The 20,638-nt window shown below is 32.5% G+C and overlaps 1 protein-coding gene across 3 annotated transcripts in view; it reads right to left on the bottom strand.

Moving 5' to 3' along the window:
* Positions 1-20,338, bottom strand: part of LOC132750986 (uncharacterized) — a 34,607-nt gene extending 14,269 nt beyond the window's left edge. The window contains exons 1-2 of one of the 3 annotated variants that reach the window (XM_060741183.1): positions 20,287-20,338; positions 19,617-20,044 (exon numbers count right to left, since the gene is read on the bottom strand). In XM_060741183.1, coding sequence (XP_060597166.1) covers positions 19,617-20,013 — 397 coding nt within the window. In that variant the 5' untranslated portion in view covers positions 20,014-20,044; positions 20,287-20,338. Of the gene's footprint in view, positions 1-19,616; positions 20,045-20,153 lie in introns of all 3 variants that reach the window. The other 2 variants (XM_060741259.1, XM_060741112.1) reach the window with 2 other exon arrangements.
* Between the last annotated feature and the right edge of the window lie 300 nt (positions 20,339-20,638).

The raw sequence follows: 20,638 nt of genomic DNA on the forward strand, positions 1-20,638 counted from the left end.
TTGTGAAATCCTATAGCTTCATAATTTGTTGACTTCTACAAGAACAAGATTCACTTACCTGATTGATCTGAAGAAACACTGTATTGACACTTATTGACTTTGCAATTTAGCTGATAGAAATGTTAAACTTACCTTGTTGTATAGCAGAAAACTGATTTTCTCTTTACATTTTCTGTGTAGCAGACATCCAATGCCAGACATCTTTGAAATCTGTCACTTCATATTTTATATTGAACATTTTTTATTGTTAATATCAATTTCAGTCAAATTCAATTCAAGAACGTAATTTATGTAAAGTTTATGATTGATTGAGGTTAGAAATCCTTAAGTATTCACTACATGTTTCTGTATATTAATGATTTTCGTATGTAGATTTTATATGAGATTTCAATATGGCCGCCATTAAAATCCAAGATTTCAGATTCAGAAATCCGGCCGTCTGTTCATTGGAGGATTTCCGGATTTCTGGTGTTTCATTGGTGGATTTCAAACATCGAACCTTATAAAAGTCGGAATCCAACCAATGTTGTCACTTCGGTCTTGACCTCCAAGTAGTGTATCAATAAAGTTTTAAACCGCCAAAGTTCAAATTCAATAAATATCTTACAAGGGTTATTGTTATACAAACTTGTAAGTTGGTATGTACTTAAATCCAATATTATTAACTCACTAGACACTGTTGTTGCCGAAATACTTCTTATAAACTTAGAAAACTGTATAAGAATTGTATTTATTTTCTCCATCCTGACATACGTTTACAGTAAGTACAGAAATCAAAACAGGCTATTTGTTTGGCTGTTTTTGCCAGGTGAATTAGGGTCCTAGATATTGGAAATATGCTACAGAATCAAAACAAATTGGGTACTGACCCTTTGATTTGCTTTTTTATTACTCAAAGATTATATTTTAATTTGGTAAATTGGTCAAAATTATTGGGTAATTACGAGATACCCTGCTTATCTGTAGCTCTGAGCAAATATCTTCAAAAGGGGGCAAATTGAAGATCAATATTTAAAGATTTAATGTTGATTAAATCACAAAGGAACAATTCATTCACATGTTTGGCTTGGAAACTGAGATTTTTTTAGCCCTTTTCGGAATTTTAGGGTTTCTGGCGAATGTGAAATCGTCAATGTTCGGGATCAATTTTTGGATAGAATCTATATATCAAAGAAAAGCGTATGTGTATTTTGGTTTGTTGTCCTGGCATTTCGGCACAATATCATAAATTCTTTTAATACTGTTATAGAACTTTTTTGCAAGAATGAGAACTAAAGCAAAATTTTGCCTAGAAAATGCCGAAAATATTCGACAATAATTCATAATTACACTCATTTGTAAACTTGAGAAAACAGTCTTTTATCTTGCGGCGAAAATAGTCAATAGTTAATCAACTGTTGATCAAAGATAATTATCACCTTTTGTGTTATATCTTGTTATTACATGTACAGCGAGTGTAAACATTACTCTGATCTCTATCGCGTGATAATGATCGAAAGGGTTATCGCTGTTTGGCTAATCGCTTCACTGGTCAATGTGCATAGGACCGCCTACCTATAGACTGACACTCGCTGACGTATTTGTGAATTTGGGGATCAGTAATGTTTATGCGTCCCCAGGCAAAATTAAGCATATGCGGAATCCTCTGCTCTGAAATATTTGTGTCTTGCTGTAATAAACAGTTATGCCCTGGACAAAATTTTTAAAATAAATCTTATAAAGTTAAAAGTGGAAAACTCTATAAAAAAGGCCTTACAAATAGGTTAAAACTTGATTCATTTTCCATGATAATCCCAACACTTCGACTAGGGTGGGGCTGTGGTTGCCAGATGGGGGCGGGTCACAATTGACTGATACATTGGTACATATTTTTTTATTCATCGCAGGAACCCACAGTACACATTTCGTATAAATATTTATTATATATATTTGTATTCGCTGCGTTAGCAGTGAATACAGTTCTAACACAATTTGCGGGATTTCTATAGAAGAATGGGTACCGAACAACGCAAAGTAGTTCTACACAGATTTTCTTGTCACACACAAGTGATAAGATTTTGAATTGTCAGTAGTTCATTTTTGATTGTATTATTTCTATGTCGTATATTATTTGCATGTTTTCAGGATATAATCAGTAAAAATATCATTAGTATTCATTCGCGTTAACTTTTCGTAAGGAAGTAGTTCGTACCAAAACAAAGTTTTGGACGCTATAAATTGTATGTGAAAGCTGATTCTCATCATTTTCTAAAGTAGGTACAGAAAACTTACCAATATTATTTGAACTTAATGTAATCTGTTTTGGAATTCCTTATTGGATTTCATGATGCGTAACAGTATTGATAATTCAGGTGTCTTGATATATTATTTTTTTGTTGTTTGAGTTGTTTCCTTGTTTTTCCCAGCCCGCAATATCACTAGTTTTGTCTATGTTTAAGCGGCAATTGTTTGTAAAAAGTTCAAAGTGTTCTTAATTTATTGGAAATATGGATTATTGATAGTTGGTCAGTATTTTTTAGTTTGCATTTGGTTTAAATTAGTGTTTTATAGGAGTGTATGTCATAGATGATTTTTTAATTCGTAAACGAGTGTGGTCTGATTTGAAATGTATCAGTTTTTCATGATTTGGAACCTTTTTGAGAATTTTTTCAGAAAAATCCGTTAATCTAAGCTCTCTGTTTACTTAATCTCACATTTTATTCATATCACTTTGCACATTGTGTTTATTATATTTTGCAGAAGTTACAGCAGAGAGAGAGTTTGACAGTATGCGTGTTTGAAGAAGATAATGCTTTTAAAGTTTTATTGGTACATTCAATTCCACGAACTGGTGAGTTTAGAATTTATTTATGATTATGATGTATTTTATAATAACTCCATTGAATGAACTTATGATTGTGGCGGCCAATAGAAAGCATATAGCTATATTATAAGTTAATATACCTACAAGCTGTTCAATGTGTTGTAAATATTTAATAGGAAGTGGCTAGCCGTAGGGGCCCGTATAGTCAAAATATATTGACGTGCCAAAGCTTGATTCTGAGATATTTTCGTTCTGGGGCAGAATCTCGCTTTAACGTCAAAACCAAAAGGAGACCTTTCTGTGGTGAAACGTGGATTTCGATGTTAATATAAAAATGCAGACAATTTAAACTAAGACTCTATTCAACAATACAATTTTAAGGAATCAACAGCACAAAAAGTGCTAGACTATCAACTTAGAAGAAAGTAAACCACGTTAGTTTCATTTCACCGTCTCGTTTGTGTACCAACGCCGCCATATTGTGATGTTGCTACAGTAATGTAACATGTACGCTAAAATCGATATTGTTCGGTACCGTGCGTGAATGTTTTGTCATTTTTTTTTTTGCGTGACAAAAAAAATATGAAAACTGTTTAAACAGTGCTTATTATTCTTAATGTTGTTATTATTAATTTATAATTTATTGCTACATTAAAATAAATCGCCAGGAAATAATCTTTAACTATTTTTCCTAATTGATTGAAATCTTTAAAATGATGCGGAGAAACATAAATACTGTATTTCATTTAAAATTTATATTGTCACCACTCTGTAGTTTAAATCTATGTTTAGAATAAATTATGTTAGTTACAACTTGCTGCGTATTAAAATCAGCAACTCCTTGCCTAGAAAGATTTGTTTTCCAAACGTGCAATTACGCTATGAAAGATTTTTTGAATTCAAATTGGTAAATTCTTGCGTTAATTTTTCATTCCTCAACAGTTTTCAGAAAAGTAAAAAACTCGTTACGGGGCCGAGCGCCCATTTTTCGTTTGTCTGCGTGTACATGTACCATTATCCTTGTTATAAAAGACTAATAATCATAGCATGCCGTAATAGCCTGGATATTTGGGTGTTGTTAAGCGATTGTTCCAGAAAGTTTTTTGTTCCGGTATAGAAAATATATTCAACCATGTATTTATTTTTAAACGTTACGTGTCAACTATTCCACAACGCCGACACCGGTACGGCTGACCAAATTACACTTCGGAAAATGTTGACACTGCGCAGTTCTGTTTTTCTTCCTTACTTAAATTCTTTGTGTCAACTTAAAATTTATAAGATTAAGTTTTAGATAAATTTGATTTTAAAGAAAAGTATTTAAATTGGAGCGTGATTCCTATCCGGAATCAGTTAAACAATTTTCCATGCTGAATGGTCCAAATTGTAAAGAAAAGTTATTTTAGATTGTAATTACATGTATTTATTTTCAATTTATAATTATAAATATACTTGATGATTCATTTTAAAGACGATAATCTTATGCTTAATTTCTTTCTATAATTCATTTATGAAAATTGTTTAAACGGTGGTAAGAATTTAAATGTGTTACGGCCACGAGTTTCCTTCGGTATATTTTCCCGGCTCTGAATTAACGCAAGATATACCAACTTTTAAGTTTTGAGTTGTGACATTTAATATTTAGGAACTATTTTCTGGTTTTCTATCTAAATTCACTAGAATGTTAAAACTTATTGAAAAAAAAAAGAACTGAAGAGGCGCCGTGTTTTCTTTGCCGATTTTTTAAAAGTTCGTTTTCCAAAGCAACAACTTTAATACTTGGGACAGTAGCAATCTGTATCATATTATTGTTTAAAAATGAGTAAACGTGTTGCCATAACCCTTAAATTTTTATATGATTGGACAAGAATCAAAGAAATCACAGACACTTTGGGTGTGTAGCTCAAAACGCCTTTAAAATCCAAATGAAAATGTATATTTGTCAACGTTGGGGTGCCACGTTTGAATTTGTCGAAAGATTTTGTAAATGCGGAGTAAAACGGCGATAATCTCGATGTTTTATTTCGGCTGTTGCGTTGTTTATATTGATGTGGAAGTTTAAAATTGACCATCATCCATGAAGAATTATATCTTCTGTGTCTGTGGGCCAAAGGATTATGTGAAAATTTGGAAACGGAATAAAATACATGGTGTTTTTTCACGGTAAGGTGTGCGGATTTTTTCCGCGCCGAACATTTTTATCTTGTGTATTATTATAGACGTTGAAATATGATTTTTTTTTTTTTTTCAAAACGGCTTATATTAAGTATTCTTATAATATATATATACATGATCAGTACATGTGCTGGGATTGACAAATATGCATTTCTTTATTTAAAATCGTTTTGACTCCACACCCTACACCTCTGTGGCGCAGCGTTTTGTTTTATGTAACATTGTAAAATAACCGCCTTGATTCTTCAAATCGTACTTCGCCATGCGTGTATTTTATAAAAGAAAATAATTTCTAAGACGGCATAAAAGTGAAATGTATGGAATAAATCTTTATTGTATACCAACATTATGAAATTCTTTTGCAAAACAAAAAACCGGCAAACAAACAAAAAATGAAGCGGGCACCTGTTTCATGAAATAAATTTCCGAGTATTGTTCCCTGTACCACGGTCATTTTAAAACAATTTCATACCTACGTGTGTGTGCGTGTGTGTGTGTTTTTCTTTCTATAATCATCTTCAGAAAGCTTTTTGGAATAAACTAGCAAGAATTATGGACCTGCGTGGATAAGAAAATAATTTAAAAAAAAATCACATGGAATGTTGTTTCCGCACATACATGTATAATGTCGAGGCACCGCGTTTGACATTTATTCGTTTTATACCGCGTTTGACATTTATTCGTTTTATTATTGATAAAAAATATTTTGAACATTGAAAATATCGTTTAATAGTTAATCAACATTAATATAAATAACAGACTGTCAAATTCCTTAGAATTGGGTGCTCTCGTAGTCGCTAAGGCACTAGGAATCCGTTCGTTGCTCTTTAAACATATAAACCTTGTGTTTCTGCTATTAACATATTCCTATTTTCATCATAATCGTGGGGAAAAAATCAATAGTTACCAATAGGTCCCATGTCCTATATTTACTGGGAAAGCTGAACGAAATAGATTTTTTTTATAAACTAGAAAATATTTTGTGAGGAGTCCATTTACAGAGTAGCTTTTCTAAAAAGATAATGATGATTCTGATATTTCTAAGAACGCTCTGACAATAACGAATAAGTTTTGCATCTACCCCAATAAAATAATATTTTCGTCCTTTCATAGTTTTTTTTTCATAAATAAATGTCTTAAATATAACATTAAACTTAATATTTTTACTAAGTGTTTTCGGCGTTTCTCAGTAACGCAGTACCGCATACACACCAGTGTAGTAATCAACAGTGTTTTTGTCACGTGACATTAGCGGCGATGTCTGTATTTTGATGGTTCATGTGTTTACTTTTCTATCAAAATCTTTATGTTAGGAATATTTTCACAAATAAAACATGGAATTGATGTAGAAATGAATAATCTTTAAAGGTATCATAACAAATTTATTCAAATATGAATTCTAATACGATTTTAGACGGTCCAAAGCTTGCGCTCAAAATCCCGGCGCAAATTTCACCACAGAAAAGGTACTTTTTATGTTGTACGTAGAGGCGAGATATTGCCCAGACACGAAAATAGCACAATATCTCGTCGCGCAGTACAATTAGTTGGACTAGGGCCCGTACGGCTAGCCAGGACAAACTGTATTGGCTAGCTGTACGGCACTTTTCAAAATTATATGGAAGTCGAAAATTCATATGTTATTTTGTGTCTTTAAACGAGGATTTTAATCAAGTCTCCGCATTTGTCCTAGTGTGTTCACTTTAATATAAATAAAGATGCTCCGCCATTTTGTAAAAAAATGAATACGTACAAGCGGTGTATAATCTATTTTGATAAAAGTGTCAAAGTTGTATGTTATAAGTTTTAACGTGATTTTCATGTTTATGATTTTTTGTTTTATTTGTATGAAAGATGATTTGTTAAATCATTTTTGTTAATTAAGCACATGGATCGAATAAATAATGATCGGAGGGGAATGGATAATTAAATAAATAAGTAAGTAAATAAGAATAATACTGGAAAAAAACGGTGAAAAGCAAAAATAATTTAATAATTTTCAAATACAGTATAGATAATTTTTAATATCGAACATAAAAGCAAAATCAATTAATAAGCCTTAATACACCGATAAACACTTTCAGAACTAGCAGACGACAGGATATTCATATCAGTAGAATTTCGAGTAAAGATAACGGATTGCGTATCTCACTGTATAAATCGTATGTAAAATGGTCTGACATATGGTAGGTTTAACAGTTAATTAAAATACTTTGAACTCCAAAGATGTGTTGAATTTTATACTGTGACGAAGCTAAGATCCAAAGCTTTCTATTGGTGTAATACATTTTAAAATCGGACATTTAATCACAACAAACTAGCGGTTTAAAAACAGCTTATTTTGTATTGTTTTAGCATAAGCGATATCGATTTTACTCGAAGATAAGGGAAGCAACTCGTATTTTTTCACTCGATATACCTCGGTTATTTAGGTAGATCATATTGAAAGTGTTTATGGGTGTATTAAGGCAAACTTTCCTTAATGATGGACAAACTTCTATACCGTCGGTAATTGACGCAATTATCAGAGACCAACAAAAATTATTTTCGGCGTTTTTTTTAATTGAAAATTAAACTAAATGAAGCAAAAAAATATCAAAGTTTTGTAAACTATTTCAATTGATGCTATTTAACTGCATCCAAACGCTATTTTTCTCGACGTCTTGAGATGACAAAAATATATACTGTACAAATTTGTATACTTTCGTTACTGTAGCCAACAAGGCGATTAATCTCTAAAAAGTAAACATACCAAGACAATTGCTGTGTCTTGTACAAATCCTTGCTTAAAGTCATAAAAAACATATGCATTTTCGACTTCCGTATAATTTTGAAAAGTGCCGTACGGCTAGCCAATACAGTGTGTCCTGGCTAGTTGTATGTGACAGCTACAATCAGTAGCTAGAACTTTTGGCTAGCCGTACGGGCCCGTATGGCTAGCCACTTCCTATTTAATACACCAATAAACACTTTCAGAACTAGCAGACGAGAGGCTTTTCTTATCAGTAGTTTTAGGAATAAAGATAACCGGTTGTTTTCTCACTGTATAAATTGTATGTAAAATGGCCGACATGTGGTAGGGTTAACTGTTCATTTGAATACTTTGTGGAGTCAAAAGATGTGTTGATACGTTTTGATACTGTGATGAAGCTAAGATCCAACGTTTGCTATTGGTGTAATACATTTTAAAAGTGGACATTTAATCAGAACAAACTAGCGGTTTTGTTTAAGCATAAGAGATATCAATTTTACTCGAAGATAAGGGAAGCAACTCATATTTTTTCACTTGATATACCTTGGTTATTTACGTAGATCATATAGAAAGTGTTAATGGGTTTATTGTAATTGACCATAAATTTGGAGGTTTTTATTTAAATGATAATTATGCATTTCAGACAAAGGAAATTGATTTAACTCTATTTTTATGTTGATGTAATTTGTTTAATTTCAGAGTGTTGATTTCCTCGATTTCATTGACTCGATGATTCATTCTCTGATTTATGATTGTTGATTGAATGTTCTAATGATCAATCAACTTATTGATTTACTGATTGATTGGACATGTCATGGAGCTTAATATAGATGGAGAAGTAACTTAGACGTCATACAGTTAAATTCAGTATTATTGGGGTTGTTCTAGTGCAAGTTATCATGTGTTTCTGGATTTTCCAAGATTTAATGCATCCTGGGTAATAGTAGCCAAAATGCTGCCATATTCAATTCCAAGAGGAACATTGACAAAAAAAGACGAAGCATTTTCTACTTACATAAGAAGCAATAGTTATTTATGTTAAAACGTACCATACACACTTTTCCACACAGATATTTCTCAAAAAAAAAACAATGACGGCAATGTAAACAGTAGTTCATGGATATCGCCGAAGTTTAACGAGAGTGCGAGAATCGGGGGCTAGTGGGAAAGCCCGATTATCACCGAAGCGCACTGTGGATCTGAATCTGACTATCAACTATTTTCTGAGCTTCCTATCCATTGTATATATATCTGTGGACATGTAAGACGAAAATATGTGAACTGTAAGATGTTGAAATGTGCAGAGTTGTTTGTTTAGATGAGAAATACACAATTTTGGAGAAACTTTTTGTTTGAATGATAAAGGTATAAACACTTTTTGTAAATGAACATCAGGCTACCATTTTCATAGTAATGGCAGGGCTTCCATTAATGGAAGTTTGTGAGTCATTTCACACCTTGAATTTGGCTTGTGACTTCCAAAATGTAATGCTTTTTTCTTCTTTACCAATATTTTGTTACTTGCAATGTCAAGACATTTTGCAGTCTTTGACTTCCAAATTTTGGATCTTAATGGAAGCCCTGAATGCCAGTGGACCTACATCGTACATGTTTCACCTAAATTGTATTGGAAATATGTGAAAAACTTCCTTTTAAAAAGTTTCTAGCTGAAGTTAAGCAGAGAAATGCATTGGATACCTCAGAATATTGCTATGTTGTTAAAAAAATTCCAAGCCTTATGGTCACATATTCATGGAAAAATTCGAAGAAAGGAAAATAGATTGTCAGGTGTATAGATTTCCAGTCTGCTTATCATTTACATACAATCTGGAAAACTTCAGTAGGGTCAAAATTAATCCTGTCTAATGGTAATGTTGTAAAAAGTTCTATTTTTTTGTTTAAAGCATAAAGTTTAATGCATATATGTATTATAATCGAAATTAGATATATGTATGGATATTTTGTGTAAACAAACATGTGAAAACCCTGGAACATCATTGCTAAAGCAATATCGTTAGGTACAATACCATACATTTAATAGGCAAGAAAGGTACGGTAAAAATATCATTTACTATAGATTTAGGATGCAAGAAAAGATAAAATATCATTCCTCGCTTCTTAGTACAAAAAGTGCCATATCACTTTTATATTTATATTAATGTTTACTGCATAAAACACTTTGAAATTCTTACTTTTCATTTTTAGCTAGACTATACAAAGTATATGGAGAGCAGTCCTACTTGCCCCGGCGTCCGCGTCCTTATTCAGCTTAAAGTTTTGGTTTTCCATATCATCAACCACATCTTATGTGACAAGGTTCATAACTCTAGCACCACTATTTTCAGATTTATCTCCCCTTGAACTTAGAATTTTCCTTAAAAAAAATTATTTTCTATCGTTACTTCCTTATTTCTTAAGGGATCAACTTCATACTTCAAATATATGTTTTTTTTATCATCAACCACATCTTATGTGACAAGGTTCATTACTCTAGCACCAATATTTTCAAATTTATCTCCTCTTGAAGATAGAATTTTCCTAAAAAAAGTTAGTTTTTAAAGTTTGCATACCACCTCAGATATTTTCATATACTATTGACATCTGGCTAGGAACAAGTTGAAATTTTATACTCTTCTTTGAGAGCATTATAGAACTCTCTTCAAAGCCTATAACAGTAACATGGATTTAAAGGAAAATTTGGCCCTTTTGTTAATATTTTACATTATCAAGGCTCTTTTTCTATCAAGCACTTAGAATGGTAGAGCGTTGCTGTTCTACTGACAGCTATTATTTACTGTTACTTATTTATTTCTTAAGGGATCAACTTCATATTTCAAATATATGTTCCTTATCATTAACCAAATGTTATGTGACAAGGTTGTTAACGCTAGCACCAATATTGCTAGAATTACCTCCCCATGAACTTAGATTTTTTTTACTTGAAAAATATTATTTTTTACTATGACTTTTTTAGTTTCAAAGGCATCTACCTCTTACTTCAAATACATATTCCTTATCATCAATTACATCTTATGTGACTAGGTTCATAACTCTTAAAGCAATATTTTCAGGTTAATATCCCTTTGAACTTTTTTATGCCACCGCAATCTGCGATGTGGTGGCGCAATCTGCGATGCGGTGGCATATAGCGATTCACCTGTGTGTGTGTGTGTGTGTGTTATATAGATTATATAGTGAACTTAAAAAATCTTCTTGTGAAAAACTACTAGTCCAATTTCAACCAAACTTGGCAGGATTGTTCCTTGGGTGAAGGGCTTCCAAAGTTGTTCAAAGAATTTCATTCCATGCAGAAATCTGGTTGCCATGGCAACCAAAAGGAATTATAAGAATAAATTTAAAAAATCTTCTTGTAAAGACCCAAAAGGCCTAGAGCTTAGATATTTTGCATAAGGCATTGTCTGGTACTGGTAGACCTCTAACAAGATTGTTCAAATTATAGCCCTTGGGTCAAAATTGGCCCCGCCCCGGGGGTCATTGATTTTCACTACATTTGTATGTACATATAGTAAAAACTTTAAATACCTTCTTGTAAAAACCCAAAAGGCATAGAGCTTAGATATTTTGCATAAGGCATCATCTGGTAGACCCTTACCAAGATTGTTCAAATTATAGCCCTTGGGTCAAAATCTGCTCCGCCCCGGGGTCATTGATTTTCGCTACATGTACATATAGTAAAAACTTAAAACACCTTCTTGTAAAGACCCAAAAGGTCTAGAGCTTAGATATTTTGCATAAGGCATTGTCTGGTAGACCTCTACCCAGATTGTTCAAATTATAGCCCTGGGGTCAAAATCGGCCCCGCCCCAGGGGTCATTGGTTTACCTTATATGTATATAGTCAAAACTTAAAAAAATTCTTCTAGCAATTGACAAATGCTAGAGGTTAGATATCTTGCATGAAACATTGTGTTGTAAACCTCTAGCAAGATTGTTCAAATTATAGCCCTGGGGTCAAAATTGCCCCCCCCCCCTGGGGGTCATTGATTTCAATATATACATATAGTAAAAAATAAAAAAATCTTATTGTCTGAAGGTACAAGGCTTAGAGCTTTAATATTTGTTAAATAATATCATCTAAAGGTACTCTACCAAAGTTGTTCAAATTTTGCCTCTTGTGTCAAAATTAGCCCCACCCCTGGGAGCCATAGGTTTATCTTATATGTTAAAACTTAAAAAATCATCTTCTCTAAATTTACAAAGGATAGAGTTAAGATATTTTGCATGAAACATTGTGTAGTGAACCTCTAGCAAGATTGTTCAAATTATAGCCCTGGGGTCAAAATTGGTTCTGCCCCGGGGGTCATTGATTTTCATTATGTACATATAGTGAAAAAAAAAATATATTATTGTCTGAAGGTTCAAGGCATAGAGCTTTGATATTTGATATATAATATCATCTATAGGTCCTCTACCAAAGTTGTTCAAATGTCAAAAATTTGCACTGTTCGGGGGCAGTGATTCTCATTATGTACACATATTAAAAACAGAAAATAAAACAAATGTTTTCTGAATGGGAGAAAGCTATAGCTTAGATATTTGACTTGAAATGTTGTTTGGTGGACCTGTATCAAGATTGTTATTAAACCCTTGGGTCAAAATTATGCCTTGCCCAAGGAGACAGTGACCTACTCTCTTGTCCTTTGATGTACAGCAATGAAATTTTGACCATGTGCACAGTGTTAGTTGTAAAATTGAACTTTGACCTAGATTTTGATGATGTGACCTACTTTCTTGTCCTTTGATGCACAGCTATGAAATTTGAACCATGCGGTGGCATAGCATTTTTCTCAAATGCAATCTTGTTTTAAAGAAATATTATAAGGGGGTCATTCATTTTCCTTATATGCATATAACAAAAACTTAAAAGATCTTTTTTGATGAAAAAATCAAATAGCTAGAGTTTAGATACTAAGCATGAAACATCTTCTAGTGAGTGTCTTCCAAGTTTGTTCAAATAAAAGCCCTGGGGTCAAAATTGGCCCCGCTCCAGGGGGTCATTCATTTTCCTTATATGTGTATAGCAAAAACTTAAAAATCTTCTTCGAAAAAACCTGAATAGCTAGAGTTCTGATATTAAGCATGAAACATTGTCTAGTAAGTGTCTACAAAGATTGTTCAAATAAAAGCCCTGGGATCAAAACTGGTCCTGCCCCAGGTGTGTCATTGTTTTTAACTATATGTGTAAAGAAAAAAACTTGAAAAAATCTTCTTTTAAAAAACCCAACAAGCTAGACCTTAGATGTTTAGCATGAAACATCTTCTAATGGGTGTCAACCAAGTTTGTTCAAATAAAAGCCCTGGGGTTTAAACTGGCCTTGCTCCGGGGGCCTATATACAGGTGAGCGACTTTGGGCCATCATGGCCCACTTGTTTATATTTCTTATCATTACACATATGTTGTGTGACAAGCATGACTATTTCCAGAATTACCCCCCCCCCACCTTGAACTTATTTATGGAATTTATGTAAACAAATGTTCGTAGTTTCATAGTTTTGTCTTCCATACCAACTTATCTCAGCCTCTTGATATTTGGTATAAGTATTGACGTGGTCCCATACCGTCGGATTTTATTTCAGGTCTGTCGTTCACCAAGCCCCATTTACAGTTAAATTTTCAACATTAATGGTCAATGGTAGGAAATTTTTGTGACAGATTTTTTAGCAACTACTTATCACAGGCTCTTGATATTTGACAAACAGCATTGACAAATGGTCTTATACTGTGGGATTCGATTTCAAGTCTTTCACTCATCCACTTCCTGTTAACTGACTTATTTAAATTTTCCACATTAATGGTCAGTGGTAAATATTTTTACTTTTTATTTACATGCTTAAGTTGTTCTTAACATACGCAAAACAAACTTGTACATTCCTTTATAATATTAGAAATTGTCTTTTTTTTATATAACCAGGCACAAGTGACAAGATAATATTTATTTATATGCTATTATCATTGAGGACACAAACTGTAAACAAAGGTATCATTTTTTATTCTAGTCAAAGTAAAAACAAACAGTGATTGCACTAGAGTTATATAAGAAAGTTTGTGGGAGCTTTACATGCTCATAACATTTCTATCTTTGTCAGAGAAATATTTGATTTCTGAGAACTATTTTGACTTCAATTTCCGAAGAAACATGAAACTACACCCCAAATTTAAATGCATAATAACTATAACATTTGTTTGACTTAACTGTTTCTTATGGTCAATAGTGTTACATGTATATAATTTTTTATGTTCATTGGCGACGCCGGTGAGCGGCGTCGTCTTATATGGAATGCTTTTTATTTTTGCCTATGGAAGGAGCTGTTATTATTAGCAGTTAATTTCATGTTGAGTTAATTAGATTTATTTTGATTCGTAAAAATCAAGTAAACAAATATGTTGTTATATTTGTATTTAATAACTTTGTATAAAAAGCATGTGCATTGTGATATTATTTTCACGAAATTGCAGGCTCAGTTTAACAGCTTGTCCCTTAGTTTTATTGACAATACTAAAACCCGGATTTCGAATATCGTTGTGGTCTACATTGATGCCGTATATATTCGTTCATTCATTTATATATTTTCAAAATTTTCTTACAAGAAGAAAGTTCACCTGCAAATGAGTATAAGGATAGGTAATGGACTGTTGTTAACGATTATCCTATTGATTTTATCCATATTACGTTGATCTGTTGCACAGAATGGTTGTTTTTACAAAGTGTACCAGTATCCGGATGTTGAAAGCTATCCGATTTTCTGCAATAACTGCTGTCACATGGTCATCTATTTTTTTATGAATACTTTACCATTAATTTGCATGGCTTAATAAAACTGACTGAGCCTGCAACATTTCGTAATTTTAATGTTTAGGGTGTTCTTTGGGGTTTCAGGTTTTCTCTATTTTAAGGGGAAGTAACTCATGTTTACTAAATTATTTGTTCTTTTCTGTCTACTCAGATCTTTAGTATTACTTACTATTTTTTGTTTTTTATAAAATTTACCAGTTGTAAGATCATCAAAGTTTTCTTTCTACAAGATTATGAATTCCTGTTAATAGGATGTTATATTTATTTTTAATGGAACCTGAGAATTATTAATGTAATGTGCATACAAGTGTATCATAGTATATGGATATAATGTGTATTTCTGTATTTAAAGACTTACAGTTATGATGGATGAGACTTGCATTTAAATTTATAAATGATAATACATGTATTGATCAGTCTACAGGTTATAGTTGTTTATACCCAGTGTTAGCTGGCTAATAATAGTATCTATAACAGAGTTTATATATTCTACTAGATTTTGAATTCCATCCATTAGTACCAATGTTAATGTTAGGATTTCATATTTATTTAATAGAAACTGGGAATTATTAATGTTATGTGCATACATGTATATCTTAGTATATTGATATGATGAGACTTATAATACTTCTGAATTTAAAGAGTTACAGTTATGTCATTATTATTAAAGGGATGAGACTTTCATTTAAAGTTATAAATGATAATACATGTATTGATTGAAAATGTCCTGAAACTTGGATCAAGCAATATAATTGATAAAGTCTCAAAAAATCATATTTTGAATGGTTATTCTAATTTTTTTCTAACATGTGCATAGATTGAAAAGGACAGCTTCTGTCTTATCTATTTGTAATGGAGGGACACCGGTCTCAATTTCCAAGCTTAGGTTTCCTGAGTCAACCCGACAACAGACTTTTCATAGAGTAGATTGTTACTTAAGCAGCCCTTGAATAAATTTGTACACTAAATTTTATAGCGGGTGATTTTTGCCACATGAAAACCAACAAAGTACAAAAAAGTAACCGGGCGCCAGACACAAAGTGGTGTGTTTGTTGCATTTTTATGTTTTCGCCCAGTGCCCTTGATGCAAAATACAAATCAGCCTTCATTAAATTTCTTATCATAGAAAAAAGGTTTGTTTTTTATCCGTACAAAAAATAGATATTGTACATGTATTAGCACAGTTATGTTCACTTTCAAATTGACCTGTTATAAATAATGGCACAACCAATAGTTTACTGTCTAAGCCCTTTTTAGTAAAAATAATTATACATAATATATAAATTGTTATTTTAATTTAGACTATGAGTATGTAAGGTTTTTATTTCTTAATTATTGATTAAGAATTAATTATCTGTTAATTTAAAAATCTTAATATCTGTCACGGTTTAGAACTGTTCACTATTTAGGCCAGAAAATGTGTAAGCGGCCAGATAGTTCAATCGCTTACAGCCGCGGTACATTATTCTGTGGGTCACAGGTTTAAGTTCTGGTCAAGCTGAAAGTTTTTCTCATCCAGTGACTGCATATAACCATGAGTTTAATTCACTATGCTCTGTAAACATCAGAAATTCAAGGACATAAACCAATAGAGTGGGGAAATATGTTGTGGTTTAGAACTATTTCATTATTAAAGAGAAAATGTGTAGCCGGCCGGATAGCTCATTTGGTCTTCTGAAAGTCATGGGTTCGAGTCATGGTCAGGCAGTTTAAGTCAGGGTTTAGAAGTGGTTTTTCAACTGACACATGTTTGATTCATTTAATTGATTGTATTTTATTTGAAATGGACAAAGGCAGTATTGCATGATACTTTTAGATCTACAAAAGCATTTGATACAGTTGATCACACTATACTGCACATGAAGAAGTTCTTTTTCTTCTTCTTCATGGAACTTCAAGCATCTGCCATATGTAATGACATTCTTACATGGTTCAAGTCTTATCTCTGATAGCAGCTGGTTGATGTGGCTGGTACTCCTTCTACTACTGCTCTGAGTACCTATGGTGTCCCCCTGATGTTCATTTTAGGTCCTCTTTTATGTCTAATATATTTCAATGACATGTCTGCAACCTAAGCAATAAGCTTTTATTATATGCACAGGCACAAGTATCAGACCTGGGAAGAAAAAATATGACCAGATTGATATTCATCTTAAAAGTGTCAAAAACCAAAAGAAAGAAATTAAAATATGACCCCTTTAAAAATTTACTATAAGTTAATTTATAGTATATTTTTAAAGGGGGTCACATTTTACATTTTTTTTTGGTTTTTGACACTTATAAAATGAACACAGTTTTTTATCAATCTGGTCATATTTTTTCTTCCCAGGTTCGATACTCGTGCCTGTGATTATATGATGATGACTCAGGTATCCTTGTATCTGGTAAAATAAATCGTAAGATTAGTTAATTGACTATAAATTGTCTTTGCATCTTGGCAAGACAGAGTCTTTTCTTTTTGGTTTAAGTTTCAACTTAAACTGGGCCTAGCCTCCAGGTCACATGAAATGGTACTGCTATAAAGTACACATCTTTTGTTAAGTATTTAGGTGCAAACCTGGATCAAATTCTTTTGGCGTCGCCCTTTGATGCTTTGCATCAATGCTTTTCTTGTTTTACATTTGCTTGTTTTTCTATCATTTCAATCCATTGTCTTAATCATTATATAATTTGATAATACCTTAATTATGTAGCATTGTTTTATGATTTACACTGTATTTGCAATTTTGTGAACATTTATCAGTAAGTAATATTCTTAATAAAAGAAATTTCACAATTGATATGAAGTCCCAAGCCATTTATAGAGTGTGTTTCCGATTTATGAAAATGTTTTTAACAAATGACTTAAAATTGAGCAATCACCATACTTTCTAGCATACGAATCTTAAAATAAAATTACTAAATTGCAAGCAAGTTGCAATTTTATACATGAGATAAACTTATCGTGACTTTGGTGGTCACCTTTGAAAATTGTTCAAAGAATTTAATTCCATGCAGAACTCTGGTTGCCATGGCAACCAAAAGAAAAAACTTAAAATATCTTCTTCTAAAAAACCCAAAGAGCTAGAGCTTAGATATTTGGCATGAAACATCTTCTAGTGAGTGTCTACCAAGTTTGTTCAAATAAAAGCCCTGGGGTCAAAATTGGCCCCGCCCCAGGGGGTCATTGATTTTCCCTATATGCATATAGTAAAAACTTAAAACAATTTCTTTTAAAGAACCCAAAGAGCTAGAGCTAAGAAATTTAGCATGAAACATGTTCTAATGGGTGTCTACCAAGTTTGTTCAAATAAAAGCCCTGGGGTCAAAATTGGTCCCGCCCCAGGGGGTCATTGATTTTCCCTATATGCATATAGTAAAAACTTAAAAAATCTTCTTTTAAAGAACCAAAAGAGCTAGAGCTAAGATATTTAGCATAAAACATGTTCTAATGGATGTCTACCAAGTTTGTTCAAATAAGAGCCCTGGGGTCAAAATTGGCCCCGCCCCGGGGGTCATTGATTTTCCTAAAATGTGTATAGCAAAAACTTAAAAATTCTTCTTTGAAAAAAACCAAATAGCTAGAGTTCAGAAATTAAGCATGAAACATCTTCTAGTAAGTGTCTACAAAGTTTGTTCAAATAAAAGCCCTGGGGTCAAAATTGGCCCCACCCTGGGGGTCATTGAATTTCCTTATATATGTATAGCAAAAACTTAAAAGTCTTCTTCGAAAAATCTGAATAGCTAGAGTTCAGATATTAAGCATGAAACATTTTCTAGTAAGTGTCTACAAAGATTGTTCAAATAAAAGCCCTTGGGTCCAAACTGGCCCTGCCCCAGGTGTGTCATTGTTTTTAACTATATGTGTAAGGAAAAAACTTAACCAGCTAGACCTTAGATGTTTAGCATGAAACATCTTCTAATGGGTGTCTACCAAGTTTGTTCAAATAAAAGCCCTCGGGTTTAAACTGGCCCTGCTACGGGGGCCTTTATACAGGTGAGCGACTTCAGGGCCATCATGGCCCTCTTGTTTATCAATATTGCAATTGGTTTTAAAGCTGTGTTTTCTTAAATATGGATATTATTGAATCATCCTTGACATCAGTATTCTATTTTTTTTAGCTCACATTAGCAAAAGCTCAGCTATTACAGACAGTCAAAGATTCCTGGTCTGTCCGTCATCCATATTTCAATAATGTCATATTAAACTACTCAGTTTGAAAACGTCAAAAATTCTCATTTACTGTGTGCAAGAACGCTTAAAATTAATTTGGTCTTTTGCATGATAAGGTCACAGTAGGTAAAAAAAGATTAGATATTACAACCATCCTTTTCTCTTATTGTCCCATTTTGCTTGTTTTGCATTATTAAAGCCATTTCCTCATGCTCCCATTCCATTTGTAATGTTTCTTTGCAAAAAAGTAAATAACAGACTTTTAAAATTTATTTTTGACTGTTACAGGCTAATTAAAAATATAATACGCAAACTATTAAAAGTACTTTTTTTGTATTTTTTTAATCTCAGAAATTTTTAAAATTAAAGTATTTTACAAAAATACCTATATTTTCTTCTTAAATTTCATGAAATTAACATGTTCCAAGTTTCACTTTTCATCAGAACTGAAATGCTTTAGCTAGGTAATCTGTCTGTCATTACATTTGAAGCTTATGTAGCAATATAGTATTCTAGGTATTGTTACTGTATATATATTCATTATAACATAATTCTCTCATCATGTTAAGGATCTAGTCATGAATGTACTGCATGCATTCATATTTTGGATGTATATTTTATTGTACCACTTAGATAATGTAATAAAGTTGTTCTCATTTAGTTTATTCTTATTTCTTTCCCTCTTTCAATGTAATATTCAACAACCAGTGTTAAATAATGTCTCTATCAGATTAATAATCTGTAATTCAGTGGCCCATATTCCTTCATTCGTTTCAATTGCAACGTTTTTAGTAAGACACATGTATTTATAATGCGCAGCGAATACATCAGTGCTTTCAGCGCTTTGATTAATATTGGTATATGATTATATAAATAGCCACGGTTACAAAAGATGTTTTGTAATATACCTAGTCCTTACCTGAAATAGTGTCCAAAAACTTAGCAAGTTTTTCAAAAGCAGTTAAATGTTTATGCAGCAATTGATCCCCAATACCTTCATAATTATCAAGGAATCCCTGGACTGTTGACACACTGAATAGGTCAGGTATCCATATCACACGTCGCTTGTCAGCATCATTTTCCTGAACGTTCCTCCTTGTTTCGCAATAGGCTCTGTCAAAACTACACGATTTATCAGCATTGCAAAATAGAATTTTCACAAAACAAAAGCCTGCCCAATCAGATTCTAATTGTTCTAAAGCTTTGCATACAAGTTCTTTGTGGTTGAAAAGATGTGCATGGATGCGTTGAACCCGATTAGTTTTACTAGTTTCCAGTCTTGCTCTTTTGAAAGCAGGGTGTGATTTACCCGCCATCTGCAATATTTTACATCAGATATTTTGTATCCTGTAAAAACGCAGTTTTCCAGTGTACTTTACTTTACTTTACTTTACTGGAGTTGAGGTTTACGCAGTAAACAGGTAAACAGTAAACAACAACAACAGCAACAACTCACTAGTGTTATCCGTGTTACCGCCCTAAAGGAAAATTTAAAAACGTGTAATGAGATGAATTAATACATTACATAGGCATACTATTTATTAAAACAGATGACTTCTCACAAAATGATAAATTTTCTAAACGTTTACCCGCGCTATTTGTTACGGCTCGCGTGTGATGGTAACCTTGTCAAATACTCCTAAAATCTAAGGCTTTACTCCACCAAAATGAATAATGTGTTGATCTGGGTTCAAACCACTAAATTAAAGCTAATTAATAAGCGTCAGTTGATTTTTCAGACGATTGTTCAATTTTAAAATAATTGAAAAAATGATAAACAAAAATAAATAAATAAATAAATGTCACTTTGATAGATCATTTATGTCAATGACTGGTGCCTCCATTTAACAAGTACATGTAGGTTCAACTTCATACACGGGCCTGTTCCATTGGACGAGAATACAGCTGCAAAACCTATATTGGACACTGCGCTAAACTAAA

The sequence above is a fragment of the Ruditapes philippinarum genome, unplaced genomic scaffold (assembly GCF_026571515.1).
Source record: "Ruditapes philippinarum isolate M1 unplaced genomic scaffold, ASM2657151v2 ctg1875_1_1_1_1, whole genome shotgun sequence".
Classification (NCBI taxonomy): Eukaryota; Metazoa; Mollusca; class Bivalvia; order Venerida; family Veneridae; genus Ruditapes; species Ruditapes philippinarum.